Source organism: Equus quagga, chromosome 22 (genome assembly GCF_021613505.1).
Source record: "Equus quagga isolate Etosha38 chromosome 22, UCLA_HA_Equagga_1.0, whole genome shotgun sequence".
In the NCBI taxonomy this organism is placed as follows: Eukaryota; Metazoa; Chordata; class Mammalia; order Perissodactyla; family Equidae; genus Equus; species Equus quagga.
The window spans coordinates 18,964,485-18,983,934 of NC_060288.1; the positions used below are offsets into that span (position 1 = coordinate 18,964,485).

Consider the following 19,450-nt stretch of genomic DNA (forward strand, 5'->3'; position numbering starts at 1 on the left):
ATTACTTCTTAGAGGAAGAAACCAAAATTGATACAAACTATGAACTTCAGCACCTATGTGGCTATTCAGACAGCAATCTTTATAACTCCTATTTTTTTAAGGAAATGAAGATCCAAAGAAAAAGAAACCAATTAGATCCCTGCTATTTTATGTCAGCTTTAAACAAAAGCAACAGTTAAGTTATACTAAGTGTATTTACTTTGTAAGTCTTTCAGAATAAATGCATTCCTGGAAAGGAGAGAAATCAATTTTTTTTTCTCCCTAAAGCCTCAGTACCTGGTTGTAGGTACTTCTAGTTCTCCTGTGTGGGATGCTGCCTCAGCATGGCTTGCTAAGCAATGCTAGGTCTGGGCGCAGGATCCAAACTGGTGAACCCCAGGCTGCCGAAGCAGAGTGCGCAAACTTAACCCCTACACCAATGGGCCAGCCCCCAGGAATCAATTCTTAATATCTAATTTAGGTATTCATAAAGAATAAGCCAACACGGTTGAAATGCAAAAGGCTCAGATTGATTTTTCAATTAAGAGACTAATCATTAGCTACAGTTAATGAAGTTACTGAGTTCTGTTCAGTTGCCCCAATTTTTTAAAAAACAAAATACCACCCAAATAAATATTTCTGAATCAAAATTACAAGTCATCAACAAATGTAAGAAAACATTTCTGAAGCCTTTATTTACAAAAGCTTTAAAAACAAATACCCTCTGTTTTGCAAATAATGTTTTGTTTAAAAAGGACCACCCAGTTACAGCACTGTAATATCATGAATAAAGAATGTACAAGAGAAACAAACCAATGTGGCTAACATTTGGAGATTTGCTAATATTACTGGTTGAAGTGTAGATAACACACATCATAACTTGTAGTCAATCATTTCAGGGTAGAGTTAATGATTACCAAAATGCCTTCCTACACATGCTCTGGTCTGGTCACATATTCTGCATGGCTAAATATTTCACAGTCTCTTTTGTCAACATATATAAAATAGATTGCAAAGATATACACAAAAAATAAACAAGCATTACACTCCTCAGGTAATTTAATTAGCTATATATATAGCTAATATGCTATATATACACAATTTTTTTTGTATTTTGTTGTTTTGCACCAAATCTCTCCACTATTTATCTTTGTATCAACTATGAAAGAACAATTTTTTGTCTTCTAATTTAATTGGGTACAAAATAACCTAAAGACCTGCTATCTTTGGACTTTAATGAAACTGATTTGTGGAATCAACAAATCAAGAACATTATAAGCATGGCTATAAAATTTTTTAAAAACTAAAAATAAGGGCCAACAGTGACGGGATAAAAAGCAGCAGATCAAGGGAAGTGTGCGATCATGAAAGAACTGCAGCTTCAACATCTTGGACACCAGTTTCCCGGCAGACACTGAACATCCAATCACAAGGGATTTTTCCTGAAGGGTGTAAAGCTGGTTTGAAAAGTTCTTCAGTCACAGAGCAGCCTACACATGCCAATTAGAAACCGACAGACACTAGATGTGCTTAGAAGATTAAACACTACGTACAGAAACAGCAGTTACTAAGCTCCTCAGTAGTTTTTTGTCTTTTTTTTTTGTAGTCTTGCTGAATCAACCGTTTGCACAATGCATGTGCTATATTCTGTGGGTCAAAAACAAGTAAATACTGGATAAAGTTGGCAGATGGTCATTTTCCAGCTAAGAGCAAGAAAAGCCAAAATTTCTGATAAAACAGAGGATTTGAGTCAGAATCACTCTCTAAAGTGCAAAATTGATGGTCCACAATATCTCAATTAGCTAAAACTCCTGCAGAATGGAAGGGAGACATGAAAAACAGGGAAATAAATTATAGTCAGTGCTAGTTAATTTAGAAAAGGAAAAAACAAACCAAGCTCAAGTAAGTGAAGTTTATCAAAATATGCAATATGATGTAGCTTTCCCCACTCCCTGTCACACATGCCTGCTAACAAGTATATTAAGTTAAGGCCAAATTTAACCTGAATGCTTTTCTATTTATTAAGATCTGAGATAGGAATGGTCATACTTAGTACTCAAAGGCAGAGAATAAAATGGACTATGAAAGAAAAAAAAAGTATTGTCTATTGTTCAAGGGATTCAACCAGAGATAAAACCTATATACAAGTATGTGTGTAGCTCAAATAAAATAAAAATAAAAGGACTATTTCATGTCATGACTGCTTGTTGGCTTCCTCTTCATATGCATTCCCTGTGCCATTCTGTACATAGGATGAACCAGAACCAAGGCCATACAAATGACCACAATATTTGGCATCATCAATATGATCTTCAAAGAACATCTAAAAAGGAATTTTGGAAAAAAAAAAAAAGATAATTTTAACCAAAAGGTACCACTGGTAATATTTCAGCAATGTAAGTACTGACTGTTCATTAACTATAATGACAGCTCTTTTCTATGCTGCTCCTTTGAGGCCACACATTTAAATTCAGTGAATAAGACCGATGTTCTCAAGAAACACAGCTCAAAAGAAACGAAGAAAAAGACTACAAAAAATGTTTAAACACGTCTTTCCTATTAACATTTAGACCATTTTTATGAGAATTTGTATCATGGAAAAATGGCAGACATTTTTATTCCATTAATTTAACAATATTCAACAGTAAGAATGAACGAAAGTAGCCAATGCAAGGCAGAAAAGTTTAGGTTTCTAAGTAGCCTTGAGTCCATGTACAAGGCTGAGTTGGCTAAAGACAATCAAAGCCTAAACAGGTTCTAGACAGTAAAATCTGAACGTTCACGTAGGTTACTATCCTTAAAGAAGAAAAGAAAAATATAGATGAATTAGTAGCAGAGAATCCACCATTAATTGAACCATTAAGGCATTTTTAAAATGCAAAGCTGAAAATCCAAAAGGCTGTTTTAATTCTCTAATGTAGCAATGGGAAGAAGTACAAAACATTTATTTGTCGTGAATAGACTGTCAAAATCATTTCTCAATCAACACCACTTGGCAAAACAGCTATTATGCTTTCTATTAGTAATACATTTCTACAAAAAGCTTTAAATTCCCAGAAGAGTTCTCATTCAATTCTTTATGTCTAAGAGGATATACTCAAAAGAATTCTACAGTAAATATTCTGCAAAAAGGAAAACTGTTTTTGTAAGCAGAAAAGTCCGTTCTATTTTCTTTTTGCACAACCAACTTTCTTTTCTTCACATTTACCTACAGTGAGGTATACCTGTGCATATCACCTATTTACATAACCCTAAGGGTAGACCTGGGTTCATTAAATTTCATTCTTCCATACCTAACTTCTTTATATTTAAGGAATTTAGTTCTGCTTTTTGCCGCTTAAGAAGGGTCTGCCCAATATGATTTTTGATTCAACTACTACTGCAGATTTATTGAACCCCTTTATAATTCAAAACCTCTAAGACTCAATCTACTAAAAAGCACGAGTCCTAATCTATAAATCCCCAGATACTGAAAAATGGCATGAACAAATAGTATTTTTACCAGCAGTTTAACGCCTGAGACAAGACAACGCAGGGGAAACTTAGCACACGGACTCTGACTGGGCAGAAGCAGCACTGATGTGGCGTATAAAGGACTCTGGAGCTCTCCCACGAGTGTGTGACCTTGAGTGAGTTATTAGCCTCTGGCCTCACCTCAGTTTTCTCACCTAAGAAATAATACGGCTGGACCTACATGATGTCTAAGGTAGTTTAAGTTTTTAAATTTTTCAGTCTACAAAGAACTTATATTTTCATTTCCTTCTGAACTATATTTCAAAATGACTTATTTTTGAATATTCAAGTGTGGTAGACATGACTTTTATGGTATCTCTAATTATATCTTCACTTAATAAGCTCTTACTGCCCAAAAACTTTTGCCATAAGATTTTTAATGTTCTCAATCTAACCACCAATTGATAAAAAGGCAGTACTGATGTCTTCATACTTCTCTCATTTTGAAAAAGGCCATTCCTGTGAGCAATGAATCAGATCCTGCCTGATGTTGTGGTCCTATCCGTTCCAGCTCTAACTGTTCAGCAACTTCCTGTAAACCACCCTAGAAGAAAGAAAAATTGCCTGTCAAAAGAGAGCAACACTGCCATGCCTGAATTCACAAATTACATAACTTAGACACTGACCAAAATATTTTAGTATATAAAGATGGACCTTATGAAGACTGGAAAAAAAAGAGAACGTGAATTGCTAATGTATTTGTTGAATGAAGGAGAAGTTTATAAATTTAATAGAAAATGAGATCCTAATTGGGAAAATGTATCTTCATCGTATGCTTTAAGGCATATGACAGGCAAATAACTTTCCTAAAGATATGGGGGAAGCAGATCGTAAACAAGGTGACACGTATAGAGGGTAACCTTTATCAAGTACCTTCACAGTCAATCTATCCATCATTCAATATTATAAGACAGACTGTAGGCAGTTACTTTAAAATTTCCTTAAGCTTCCCACCAATCTATCTGTAAATAGTTTCATCTAAATAATTTGTACCGAACAAAGCTATTATAAATATTCAAATGCTTAAGAATTCACTAAGTGCTTAACTATGGTTTTGTTAGTTAAAAAGTGTTGTTGTAAGAACACAACTCCTTAGAAGGGTTTGCTAAAAATCTGCCTATGTTAATACTGCTAGGATTAAAAAGGAAAGGTAATGTGAGTGAAAGGAAGGAAGAGAAAGAGAATAAAAGATGAAGGAAGGAAGGGAGGGAGGGAGGGAGGGAGAGAGAGAAGGGGAATGGGGGTGGGGGGAATGATGGAGAGAAAGTAAAGAAAGAACATCAGGACCAACCCAAAACAAAAACACACAAAGAAATTCCTGTCTAAACTGCCAAGGCCTCTCCAAGCAAACCAGCCCTTCTCTACACCACAGCTTGAAAACAGGGCTTTGCACGCCAGTTGCTACTGTGCTAAAAATAACATGAGGATTAGGTATCATTAGCAGCTGCTCAGGAGAGCAACAGAATAGGTCCATTCAGTATGGGTGACTACAGGTCAAAAAGCACCTTTGTCATTAACCTAAATTTTAACACAGCAGCTGACTGGGGGTATATTCAGAATATCTGATATACTTAGAAATTTTCCAATAACATACACATAACGAGCAGTAATTTGGTTCTCTGTTCCCGCAAACTGTCATTGTACAGACAGGTCAAATTTTAAAAAGTATTTCCAAAGCCAGATTAAAACATTTAGGCCATAGATTCTCAGCATGCGATACTTTCAGGAGGTGGACTGAGTTTCCAGAATAGCAAAAATATCCTAATGCAAGGTTCACTTGAGTCACAGCTTGAAGTCTCTTCAAATCGCACAGAATTCTGCTGCTCTTAGGTGCTACAAACATAAAGTAACCTTTCTTAAAAATTTCCCTGGTAATATGCCGTACCCTGTAACGAGGCAAGCAAACTTTGGTCAAAAGACTACTTATTTTATGATTTTCAGTTCATTTGTCAAAAGCAAAGTTTCCTTATTGAATTCCAAAATTTTTTCTTTCTGCTTAAAAGTAAAGCTCTTAAAGTTTTTACCATCTCCTGAAAGTACAACTTTACTTGCACTTCTAAAAACCTGGTGAGAACACTTGATCAACTTTTATGTAGGTTCTAAGAAACAACCACTCTACCAAAATGGGTTTTTTTTAGTTACTTCTTAAATAAAACACACCTAAAAAAAAATAAAACCACTCTATTCCTTAGGAGTCTGAGCCAGCACCAGCATAGGGGAATTTCTTCTCAAGCTGAAGGAGCACTTTTCCTTATTAAAGAAACTTTCCTTTTGGCAGAATTAATGTTCAGAAGTAACAAATTCTTATACACACGTTCAGCAGTGTCTAGACAGGACCTATACATTTACTTTAGCACCTACTACTAACAAGTTGACATCTGTGGGCCAGGGGCAAAAAAGACCTTTTAACTATGTGAATTTAGTCCTAGAAACATTATCCTCTGACTAGAACCAACAAAATAATCTCTAGCTAAGATAAACTGAAAGGAAAACTTTTGTCACACTACCAACGGCATCAGGGCACTGCTGGCCACCTCCGATTTTCTCTCGCATGGACAGATCATGTGTGTGTTGGGAGAGAGTGAGAACTTGAACTTCTGTGCATAAGAGCCTCATTAGTCCTCACATTTCTGTGCTCAGGTTTATGATATTCGATCTGGCAATGATAAAAATCTGACTCTTGGTTTAAATTTTGTTGAAAACTTATTCTATCAATCTACATTGAAGCTCTGAAAAAGGATTTCCTATAAATTATTTTTGCAAGAAAAAGAACCAAATTACCAGATAATGTAACTGCATTTAACATAACATTTAAAAATATGGTTTAAAACAACATCGTAGCCTAGAAGCTGCTGTCAGTCGCTCAGTCTGAACAGTGTGCTGAGTACAGACAGTCACTCGAAGCCTTACCTTGAGATTTTTGCAGCTCTTCATGAGGTACTTCACATCATAGATGACAGGAAAAAACAGTCGAAGGATCTCAAAGAAGTCAAGCTCTTCTTCAGGCAAGTTAGAGTTGGTCAGGATTTTAATTAAATAGCCAAAGTCATAACCACTACAAAAGGATTAAAAGAATACAGAAAAGGGAGACATAAATACCAGAGAGATTAAAAATAAATTTTTTCTTACACAAATTTTAAATGAGTCACATTGTAGGCAAAAAAGGAATCAACCAAAAACAAAGTGCACACAAGAACAGAAAAAACAAACATCTTTACAACGATAGTGGGAAAATGCCATCATCTTACCACAGTGCAAAGAATTGTCACTTTATTACTCAGAGATGTCAATATACAGATCTATGCTACATCCCAAACCTGCATTCACTAAACCACTATTTTGCCGATCTCTGAATAGAGAGCTCTTCAAGAAGAGTATTAAACCACTCGTAGTAGACATCGCAAAAAAAATTTAAGTAACACGAAAATGAAGAAATAAAGATGGATGAAAACTTGGCCAAAAATGTCAAAAGGTAGCAGGAGAGTTGGTAAAAATAATGCAAGTCTTCCCTTCTTTTACATAAAGAGGTCATACATTTAAAAGATCGGAAAAGTAATTCCCTAACACAGTATTTTCACTTCTATTAAGTAACTTCATTAATAATACTCTCTTTCATCAGAATTCTGTTTCTTTCTCATTATGGCTCCCCAAGAGATACTAACGGGAATGTTGCATATGAAAGGAGTAAAGGTAGTCAAGAAAAATACCAACTCCCACACTCTCAAATCAAGATCTCCTAGCTCCATTGTTTGGATTTCCACAGCTTCCTCTCTCCCTACACTCTCGTGCCACAATTACCCACTCTTCACCCTGTCTACCTTTCCTTCAAGAGCCCGGATCTCAGAGAGTTCTTACACACTCTGTTTTCTTGTACTACACTTTGAGAGAAATACAAAATTTCTATTTAATGTTCAGAATTTTACTTGTAATTTTAAAAAGAAAAAAAAGCTTTATCATTGAAGACCACTAAGAAATATCAAGGTATAAGCAATTAACAGCAGAAACCTTTAAATTTCTGGTAGTTGGCAAGGAAGTAACTTTGCTGTCTACCTACAATATAAGTCAATACAGCATTTGCTTACTACTAGTAAATTAAGATTATATTAGAGTTCAGGATTATAAATTTCTTAAACTAGTCCTTATCTGCTAGAAATAGATTAGAACATGAAGAAAATAATTTAATGACGTCTAGTAGAACAAAATCTTAACACATCTTGACAAATATTCAAACATCTCAGAGTCTAACCCAGACTCTAAACTCTAAGACACGAACCCTTTCTGTTTTTGCTCATCTTAGTATTCCCAGTGCCTAGCACATAGTGTTTGCTGAGAGTATTTTTTGAATTAAAGAATATGTCAAATATAGTAAAAGGATAGGACAGGACATAGAAAAAGAACAGAAAAAATCTTCCTCAAATTAACAGACTTAAGTCTTGTCTCCTGAGGTACATGCTCAATTAAAGGAGACTAGAGAGAAAAGACGACAGGTCAGAATTTCAGATCTTCCTCAACTTACACTGGGGTTACGTCCCAATAAACCCATCATAAGTTGTGGAAAATGCATATAATACACCTAACCTATCGAACATCACAGCTTAGCCTAGATTACCTTAAATGTGCTCAGAAGACTTACATTAGCCTAGAGTTGGCAAAATCATCTAACACAAAGCCTATTTTATAATAAAGTGTTGACTATCTCACATAATTTACTGAATACGGTACTGACAGTGAAAAACACAATGGCTGTCTGGGTATAGAACGATTATAAGTGACCGACTGTTTACCCTCGTGATCGCAGGCCTGATTGGGAGCCGCGGCTGGCTGCCACTGCCCAGCATCATCAGAGAGTACTGTACCACATGTGGCTAGCCCAGAAAAGATCAGAATTCAAAATTCGAAGTACAGTTTCTACTGAATGCGTATAGCTTTTGCACTAGGGTAAAGCTGAAAAATTCTAAGTCAAACCATCACTAAGATGGGGACCATCTGCAGTATGTCCAATACTTTCAACTCAAAACACTTAGTAGTGAATCAAAGATTACAATATGAACAGTCCTTCATTAAAATCATCCCCAGGCTAGAGCTGGAAAGTCTAAAGCATGCAGAACACACTTATTTTTCAAAAGATGTGTGAAGTGGACCAAGTATGAGAACATTACCACCTGCATAATACAATGCTTTTTAAAAACATAACAAAAAGCCAAATAAAATCATTCCCAGGGCCAGTTTTAGTCCCTGGGCTGCCAGTTTAACTTAGTTTACCTAGATAGGAAAACACTTTCTCTTACCTGGAAGTCTACTTTTACAAAATGGAACTAACTTCTTTTCTAGAAATTCTCTTCGACAATCTACTTTTATTTTATAATAAGAGTTAAAAACTACCACTTACTGAGAATTTACTGTGTGTAAAGCACTTTACCATCAAGTTGACTCTGACTCCTAGAACTTTATCAGATGCTTTAAACATGCACTATTGATCATTAAAACAATTCTGCAAGATATTTCTTCTAAGTGTTGTCACTCTGATCACTCTATTAAAAAAAAAATTAAAATCCACCACATACACCCACCCCTAACATTCTCTTTGCTGTTTTTTCCCCTCCATAGCACTTATCACCATCTCACAAACCAAAATAAAGTTTCATCATTTAAAAAAATTTCCCCCTACTCTCACCAGACTGTAAACTCCATGAGGACAAGAATTTTTGTCTGTCCTGTTCATAGTTTAATTCCTAAAATCTTATCACAGTGCCTGGCATATAGTAGAAAATAAATAAATATTTTTTTAATGAATGAATGGTTTCATTCTAAGGCTTAGAAATGTTAAACAACCCTAGATAAAACAGATTCCAAATGGCATTGCTGGATTTAAACCAAGATCTATTTTTCTAGCCCTTACTCTTTCCATGATGCAATACTGTCTCTCTCACAGGTTAAAATGGATCCCATATTACAAAATTAACCTTTAAGTAGACCAACATTAGCTTCTTAAGAGTTAGGAGACTGCTATATGGCAGCCAATCCTTTGTGGAACTAAGCCTGAAACTGCTGAAACAGTGACCCAAGCCAAGTGTGAAGCAGCTAGGAAATGGTAACACAAATGCCACTTTCAGTGCCATCTTTTTACCTGTGAAATGATAACCATTTGACCCCTTCACAGAGGACCACTCCCGATGTCATAAGAAGTTCTGCAAAGTACTGGGTCTCAATTCCTTCCTCTTCATGTTTTTTAAACTGGATACCAGACGTCGTCAGCAGCTCTATAGAGTCCTGGGCATACATGTCCTCCCTGGCAGGAGAGAAAGACAGACAACAATCAGAAGTGCCCTACTTCAAACAAACAGTTTTTCTCCCACTTACGTCTACAACTACAGTGCCCGAAGCAACAAGATAGAGGACTGGCTTGGGCCCAATTATTCCAACGCTTCGCATATATGGAAAGAAAATTCAATTTAAATACAAAGGCTGTTATTTCAGTAAAGTGTTCATATAATAAATAATCATTCAAGAGTCCAATGGTGAGATTTTAATCTTTACTATCAACTCAATTTCATTACCCTTATACAAGTTAAATTTAACTGGGTTTGAGAACAAGGGTCTGCTACTCACCAGGCACTCCCACCACAAAGTAAGAGACATGTTCCTTTCAGAGGTTCTCAGTCTCAGCAGCCATTTTAATGCTGCCAGATGGAGCTGGAGCCACAGGAGTGAGGGCCTACGTCCAGCTCCCATGCTCTCAGCAGCCCCAGGAAGGAGACCAAGTGCAAAACATCTGATGCGGCTGAGTTAAACTACATTCTGTCTTAAAGAAAATGGAGATGCTTCCTCTCACTAATGATAAGCCTTTCAAATGGCTCCAATAAGCAGTAAACTGTTTAAAATGAAGAACTCTGCTATAATAGCAATAACTTCTTCTCCTAACAATCTTAATCCTAAAAGATTAGCTTCCAAAAACCAAGCCAGGAAATCTAAATCTAAACTAATCCTTCAAGATTTTACTCAAGCCAAAAAGGAAGCTATCTCTATTTTCTAAGCACAAACACACAGGCATCCAAAATATTAAATTAAATCAAAAAAGTGATCAAAATTAAGGTATATGTTTCTGAGAATAAACGAAAAGTATTTTGTGAATTGCCCATCGGATATTTCTTTTATTTCAAATTGTAAGAATACTTGTTTCCACCACTTAGCTTAAGAAAATTCTATTAAAAGCTTTAACAAAACTAATAAAATGAAAAGGAACTTTACACTTGGGCCAAAAAGCATTTTATGGCCTATTCTCTGAAAATCAACCTGTTTCTAAATGTCTGAAAAATAACGTAACTAGCAACTGAAATATTTAAAATCAGAGGGGAACTGCAATAATCACTTTAAGTCAAAATTTCCCCTAGAAAACTCTTTAGGATGAATATCTGAATGAATCTACTACAAATTTTTTCAGTAAACAACAGATATCATTGGCCTTGTTACACGAAAAACATGTACCTGAAACAAGTAGAATTTCACTCAGCAGGCCCCAACACTCATACTGAGAGGCATGCTTTAGCAATTATAACCAAACAAAGGCAGAACAGAGTCTTTCTCCAGGCTCACATTATTCTGGGCCATATGCTCGCTTTACTTTCAGTTTATGGTCTCTCTCTCTCAAGCAGAACCTAAGCTTCAAGAGGGCAATGATTTTTGTCTGTTTTGTTCAATGTTATATCACCAGATTAAAAAAACATGTGAAGTGGAACAGTGAGTGCTGTGGTGTTTAAATCATTATTTCGCAAACTTGCCCAACGATAACAATCATTCAGAAAGCTTATAAAAAATATGGGGTTCCCAGGTCTCACACCTAAACCTACTGAATCACGATCCCTAGGAAAGAGACCCAGATGAGTACGTCAGGTGTTTCATGATCAAGTTAAGTTTGGCAAACAAAAATACGTGTATAGATTATTTCCTTCCTTTTTTTTCTGCACCATTCATGTACCTAAATTCCGATAAGTTAATCACTGTCATATAAATTTCACTGGACTTAGTGTTTAAAAATTTGGAACCAAATTCATGCTTTACAATACCCAACTCATTAGAAAAAGAAAGCTGGAAACCCCAGACAAGTAAGCTAAATAATCTCCAAATAAGATGAAGAAAACTTCCTGTGGTAAGGGAAACTTCTCAATTGTTATGATTCGATTCTCCAAATCAACAGACTGTCCCTTTCCCATGGTATCCATTTCAAGTTTTGAAATATTCCACCCCGCCTTCCTCACCCTCAAAAATCCTGGCAGATGTAAGAAAATATTAAAATACGCTAATCTCAAAAGTAGTTAAAATATAGGTTAGTCAAAATATAAGAATTGCTGCAGGTACAGAGGGTGACTTATTGATTAGATCAACACATTTAGAACAGCAACGAACAGTCACGCGATCGCTCCTAACACTAAAGATTAATTAACTACTGAAGTGTAAGGTTGCAAAATACCCAGTTATAATAACTGAACAGGAATGACAGCTATATAAAAATCTCTAAAAAAGACGACTTTCCAAAAGAGCAGCGATACAAGGCTATCCATCTCAAGGAATACCCGAAAGACAGAAACGAACTCAACTAGGTATGCTAAATTCACTAAATATATTGAAATTACATCTAAAAATGTAAACTTAGCCTACCACACAAATTCACATTTTTAAACATGCAGATTAAAGATCTTACAATTTGGAAATGCCTCCAACCTCAAACCACTCCTGGCTCACCACATATCTTACATTTTTTAGAATGTAAACTCTTACATACTTAAATTTATGCTAAAATCATGAGTAAGGTAAAAGGCAAACAAACTAGAATACAGATTGTCACAAATACACAGATGATAACCAAACTTAATATTCAATGAACTCAAACCAATCAAACACAAAGAAGAAATAAAAAACCTGCAAAGGCTTCAAAAGACAATATGAACAGCCCACAACTCCATAGCTGACAACTGCCCTTTAACCTTCAAATGCCTGTGCACTATCTGTAAAACAAAATAAAAACCACCTTTGTTCCTGCCGCTCCTTCTACTTATGGTACTATCCCCTTTCACTGCCATTTTCCTTAAATGAATTATCAGCCTCCTTTCTGTCACCACTGAATCCACAATTCCCTGTAATCTCTACTACACTGTTAAAATGATTCTCTCAAATATTAAGAATTACTGCAATCATCAAATTGATGACTCTTCTCAAAAAATTCATTCTCATCTCCTGTGACTTCTTGGTGGAATTCTGTCCATAGCTTGCTTTCTTCTTCATAGCTCATCAATATGCCAGTTTAACTTCCATGTACATAACAACTCCAAATTCAGTTTGGAGAGAATTCTCATAACACTGAGCAGTATCTAACAATTGTAAGTCTTGGGCCTCGGCAATAGAGAGCAGACAGAAGAGTTATGGGAACACTAAGATATAATGCCCATGACAACTTTCATCTACAAAACAGATCCCTGGTGCCTAGCATAGCTGCTGACAAATTCATTCTAGGCAATCAAGAAAAAAGTTAATTTTCACCTTTCTTCAAAATATCCAAAATTCTGTTCATGGTGCTCTGTCTCCACATTAGACCATACTGGTTTTAACTGCCAAATTGCCTTTTCTACCTAAATAATATTTTTCAGTATATCTTCCATTAAATAATTCCCAACACATGAACATTTATATAAATGGCAGCAAACTTGGCAGCAAAATACAGTAGCCCTCTCTATATAAAAAAAAAGGAAAATGTCAATTTTACCAAAACTGAGACACTGATGGGTCACCTCCTACTCATGTACTGAGATTACAATAGTATTTTAGTTAAAAACAATGTTCCTGACATTTTCCCAAAGAAGATATACAGATGGCCAAGAGGCACATGAAAAGATGTTCAACATCACTAATTATTAGGGAAATGCAAATCAAAACTACGATGAGACATCACCTTACACCCTTCAGAATGGCTATTATTAACAAGACAAGAAATAACAAATATTGGACAGGATATGGAGAAAAGGGAACCATCCTACACTGCTGGTGGGAAGGCAAACTGGTGCAGCCATTATGGAAAACAGTATGATTTCTCAAAAAATTAAAAATAGAATTACCCTATGACCCAGCTATTCCACTACTGGATATTTATCCAAAAAATATGAAATCACTAATTCAAAGATAATATGCACTCCTATATTCATTGCAGCGTTATTCACAATAGCCAAGACTTGGAAGCAACCCAAGAGCCTATCAATGGATGAATGGATAAAGATGTGGTGTGTATTTATATATATGTATACATACATACATACACACACACACACAATGGAATACTACTCAGCCATTAAAAAAAAGACAAAATTTTGCCATTTGTGATAACGTGGACGGACCTTGAGGGTATTATGCTAAGAGAAATAGGTCAGACAAAGAAAGATAAATACAATTTCACTCAAATGTAGAAGATAAACAAACACACACATCGATAAGGAGAACAGATTGGTGGTTACCAGAGAGGAGGGGAGGCAGGGGAGGGTGAAAGGGGTGAAGGGGAACTTATGTATGGTGATGAATAAAAACTAGACTACTGATGGTGAACTCAATGCTGTCTACACAGAAGCTGAAATATAATAATGTACATCTGAAATGTACACAATGTTATAAGCCAACATGACCTCAATAAAACTAAAACAAAATAATGTTCTAATGATCAGCTTGGAAAATAAGTAGCAGGGAACAAATGGTAAAGAATTAATTTTAAAAAGCATTATCTTTTGGGAAAAGGATAAAGAGCAATTTTCAGTTTTTCAGAGCTGGAGTACTTATAAAAGATTATCATCAGTTTGAATAGAGATGAGTACTTTTTACCTTTCACAAGGTTCTGGAGAATCCATGATTAAATCCAACAGAGTAAAATGGAGAATGAGGCTAAAACAATGCAATCATAAGCCATTCAATTGTACCACTGACAATACTCCCTCTAAAATCATCACCCCTGCTTTTCTTTAGATCTTATTTGCTAAATATCTCATTATTCTATAGAGAATGGCAGGTCCTTACATTGGCACTACCATTACTTGTCCCTCAGCTTCTTTTACTATCTTTAAAATCAGATGTTAGATCACATTAGACAAGTAGAGGCTGTCAAATACAAGGACACTATAATATTGTAACATATTTAGAATGTATTAAACCTTTCCCTGACTTACAGTTAGTTTGTAAAGAATATGCCCTCACCTAAAAACACTCTCAACTTCCCTAAGCTATCAAAACTACTCCTACCAACGATACAAAAGTATTATAAGTAAGGAAACTGGGTTTCAACCCAGGGCTTGAGTTACAATTCAGATTCCAGAAGAGAATCTACCAGATTCTGAATTGTTTCTGAAAGAAACACCAGGTTCAAGGATACTATTACTTCTCCTATATGTAAGTTATAAGTTTTGTGGGCTGACCTGGGAATATAACCATTTTATGACATTGATTTGAAAGGAAAACACAATCAAGTTTCCAAGAAATGTCTTATCACCTTTGATATGGAATCTACTCATGAACTGGAATATGACTGTAATACCCTCCACAAGAAAGGTAACTATCACAACAAAGATGTGTATATTTCAAATGGCACAAAACATTTGAAAGTAAAACTAATGTTGTAAGGTTATCTTTATCAAGAAGTACTTTCAATGCCCAAAGTTTTCCAAACTTCAAAAAAAGTGGCAGTCATACCTTTCAAATAACAACTCCAAAATTCAAATTATTTGAATGTAAGTCTTCTTTATCCTAATTTTTTGTCCCTTTTATAATAAAAAGAAGAAACCAAATATTTTGAAATTTTAGATTTTAAATATTTCCAGGGTAACTACACCAAATTCAGTTCAAATTTTATTCACCATACTTGAGGAAAATCAATTCCTAAAATGAAACTGAAAAAAGTTTGGGTTATATTTATTTCCCACTTACGTCAAATTAAATTTAAAATTAAACTGCCAAGTTGAAGTTCCTGGAGGGTATTCTCCTTGCTCATTCATAAATGTCAGTCCTAGCTGAATTATCTTTAACAAGTCTACATTACATCGCAATAGTTGGTACTGATAGTCAGCATTGCTCCTGAATTCTCCAATGGGTCTTGCAACAACACCTGGAAACTCGGTGTCCTGTAAAATAGTTTTAAGATTCATTATTTACTAAATGATCAAAACCACAATCTACAAATTCCTAGAATAAATAAATAATTTTGGGTATAACTCAAAGAATTCTCTTACAGATGACATTTTACACATTCATATTCAATAACAAAGTAACTTTTAACTAGGAAGAGAATTACTTCTTCAAACCATAAAATAAAACTCTACAAACTTAATCACTTTTTCTTACTTTAAATATCATCAGTAAAAAAATTACTAGGTCTAAGATACACATGATAAATGCAACCAAGAACTTTATTCCCAAGGAGAGGGAGAATCATAAACTCATATTTCTCAAGAGGTATGTGAAACTATGCTCCCAGTATTCTAAAGTTAAAACCAATGAAGAATTGGTTAAAAAAAATGGAAAATGTATCATATTTTCCAATCACTTCTTCATAAAAAGATTTATCTAAACACCAAAACCCTCCTAATTTCTTGGACTAAAACAGTACTCTCTCTATACTCCAGAGACAGTATCTCATCAAAAATTGCATGCCACCCAGTTATTCCTGTAGAATGTTATCACATCTCTAATGTTGTCACTACTTATCATCTGAGAAATAAACAATTACGAATTTCTACTGGATAAGAAATAACTTCAATTCTAATTATGGGTAAGTACACCTTCATTAAATAGAACATTATCTACGGACACTCAAATATTCATATTGTAACCAATCAACCTGCCCCTCCCCATAGAAGTGTATTTATTTATTTGTATTAAAAATAGTGATACATCAGTTTAGTATTAAAATTCAAACTAAAAAGCTACGAACAAAACCTAAATACCAAGTCACTGTGAAACAGTAAAGAAATTAAAACTTCTCTAAATTCAGTCTTTCTCAACAACCACTTTACTGGATGCTATGTTTTACGCTAGGCGTCGGCAGGGGGGAGAAAGGATGATTAAGATACTAACCCCTCACTTGACAGAGCTGATAATCTAGAAGACAGTAGAGTAACTTTAACAGATGTACAAAGTACAACAGTAAAGAAAAAAACAGTCAGTCTAGGCAGATTGAACAGTATCTGCAAAAGCAGAGATGCTTAACAGCACAGTGTGTTCATGCAACTCTACTGATAATTTAAAACAAACAAACAACAAACACTGCAGATAAACAATGTTTCACTGGGAAATATGATTTTTTGTTTGAGAAAGATATCCAGGAGCTCCCTAGCTTCCAGAAGCTCATCTTGTATTATTAGTTAGGGCTTAGTGTTGCTAAGACCTGACCTGGCTCTCATAGCTAGGTCCTAATGTTCTTCTGTTCAATATAAACAATTTCACAGTTCATCACCATACAAGCCCACTCTGTAACCATGACTGGACACAGACAAAAACATAAACATTGTCCAAACCACAAAAACGACCAAACATCCCTCTATCTTGGCTAATATGAGTGACTGTTGCTTCTTTATAGCTACAGCCTCATACTAGTCTTCATTCACTCTAGTTAAGACTTAAAATACCCTATCACAGAATTACCCCAGACTCCCAACAGCATCCAATCCAGAGCAAAGCTCTGCTTCCTTAATCCCTCCCTAAAACTATCACACACAGGCCCAAATCCTAAAAGTTTTTTCTCACACTCTCTTACTCAAATGCCCCATGGTTCCAACGGTATGCATGTTCCCTCAGTGCAATTAGTAATATATCCAACTTGTCACACTACAGGTGTATTCTGGTGGTCTTTGGTTGGAACACATTGACGAAATTTTCTTTTCATAATTAAATTAATCCCTAAAAAGATCAACCAGAAGGGTTGAACTGAAGACTTTTAAAATCCCTCTTCCCCTTTTATAAGAAGGATTTTAAGGGTTGGATCATAGGCATACCATAGCAACGTAATTATATTTTCGGATAACTTGACGAATTTTCTTCATCTCTTCATCCAGGTTGCAAGCCCAAACTTCACAAATTCTTTGGCTATGATCTACAGTTGCTGCTGGCATAGTGAGGGCACAAGAAGTCTAGATGCCAAGCATCAAAATGTTATACTTGATTGAAGATTTGTTTCATAAAATACTTTATCCCTTATTTGTGTACCTGTCAAAATAAAAACCAAAATAAAACCCAGCTATATCAGAAATATGAATTACAGAACCGAACTGACAGAAACCTAAGAGATTATTTATTTGAAGTCCTTGATTTATGAGAAAATCAAAGTTTAGTGACTTGTCTAAAGTCACACAGCTAACCAGTAGGAAAAAAAGAAGACAACACAAGTTTCCTAGTTCTAATATCAATGTTACATAAATTTAGTGTTTTTTGTGTGTATATACTAATCATTTTCTAAAACTTTCCACTAATGATTGCTCTGAACCCAACTCACTCTCTGAATAAAACTTTATGAAGACATCCATTTCCGATAAAAATGAAACGTTAAATACTGATATACATGTGACAAGATAAAACGTTACTAGGATAAAGACAGTGTTTGGTTTTATTTCTCATTAACACATCATTCAAAATCTGATTTGACTACAAAATCTACTTTACTGGCATTTACTTAAGTCAGATTAGAGGAAACAAAAGTAAACCAATTAAAAAACAAAAAAAAGCTCTTTCTGAGAAATAAGTAACAGCCACATCAACTGTTCGGATGTCCATAACTGCAGGAGGGAAAAGGGAGGGAAGCAACAGTGTCTGCATTTCAATAGTTTCTTTCTAACTCCCTAAAACTCAGAGCATTTTCCCTGGTTCACCAAACACATCTCACGTTTGTGGTCCATAAACACAGGTTTCCCGGTATATAACGGTAAGAGTACAGACCAACATTTTGATTCTTGGGCAGGGAAATTCCGAATGCTCCTTCATTTTTCACACAAGTTTGAAAAGATCACAACAATCAAGGGTAAAAGAGGGAATTGTGACCCCCTGCCTTCTAAATTCTGCAATCGCTAATGTAGCCTCAAGGGCTCTAAGAACAAAACCAAAAATCCAGGGCCTCCCTCGTTCACAACCCTCCCCAATCCGCTAAACACATACACATCACACACACACTTCAGAAACACCCTTTTGTTTAACACTGCCTTCCTCCACCTCTCTGTCTACTACAGTTTCAGAAGCCCGGAAGAAGCACCAAAGGGCCTTCTCATTACTGGAGGTAGCATCCCCGTACTGCAGGTTTCCAAAGAAACGAGACAACAGCACAGAGGTATTCAAGTCATCGATAACGCTCTTCCCTGGCAGAGAGCCAGTGCCAAGGTGCCAATAACCATTTACTGGAGCCAGATTAATTCCCAGGCACTGCAGCGTGAAGGAACACGAGCTGAGGATCTAGGCCACCGCCCTCCACTCCCAATTTCCGTCCCACAACAGCGAAGCTCCAGGTACAAAGCCTTCACGTCATCACTCCGCGCCATCCCCTTGACATACCCCCAGCCCCAGTTACCCTCCCCCCACCACCCGCCGCCTCGCTCCTTCCTTCGCCAGCGGCGCTCCGGCTGGCGCCATCGCGCACCCTCTCAGGTTGATCGTTCCCGCCCCCTTTTTACTTCCCCAACCCGCCCCTCCCCCGCCCAGGGCTGCGGCGGACGCAAGATCTACTTGTGTCTCTGAGCTCGCGCTCCTCCTCCTCCTCCTCGCCATAGAGACAGCACCCAGCGGCGGTGGCGGTGGCGGCAGCGGCGGCGGCAGCGGGCGCCCCATAGACACCTCTCGCCCAGCAAAGGGGAAAGGGGAGCCGGAGCTGCGCCGCACCGTGCTGCGCCGTCGCTTCTCGCACGTCCTGGCGGGGGCGCTAGGTGATGACGCGACACGCAGAGGGGGCGGGGCA

General features: G+C 36.4%; 1 protein-coding gene across 1 annotated transcript; it reads right to left on the reverse strand.

Annotated features, from left to right (window-relative positions):
* Nucleotides 1–649: 649 nt before the first annotated feature.
* On the reverse strand, nucleotides 650–19,374 carry CNOT7 (CCR4-NOT transcription complex subunit 7). Its single transcript, XM_046648427.1, has 7 exons — nucleotides 19,222–19,374; nucleotides 17,508–17,718; nucleotides 15,445–15,638; nucleotides 9,620–9,781; nucleotides 6,403–6,547; nucleotides 3,926–4,036; nucleotides 650–2,302 (listed from the first exon to the last, which is right to left on the reverse strand). The coding sequence occupies exons 2-7, from the start codon at nucleotides 17,622–17,624 to the stop codon at nucleotides 2,174–2,176; spliced, it is 858 nt and encodes a 285-aa protein (XP_046504383.1). The 5' UTR covers nucleotides 17,625–17,718; nucleotides 19,222–19,374; the 3' UTR covers nucleotides 650–2,173.
* Between the last annotated feature and the right edge of the window lie 76 nt (nucleotides 19,375–19,450).

Coding starts and splice junctions, on each gene's coding strand:
- CNOT7 (XM_046648427.1), bottom strand. CDS start 17,624: ATGCCAGCAGCAACTGTAGATCATAGCCAAAGAATTTGTGAAGTTTGG. Junction 6,548..9,619: donor AAATGGTTATCATTTCACAG/GTAAAAAGATGG, acceptor ATCCTTTTGTAG/TGGTTATGACTTTGGCTATT. Junction 4,037..6,402: donor AGAGCTGCAAAAATCTCAAG/GTAAGGCTTCGA, acceptor TCTTTCTTCTAG/GGTGGTTTACAGGAAGTTGC.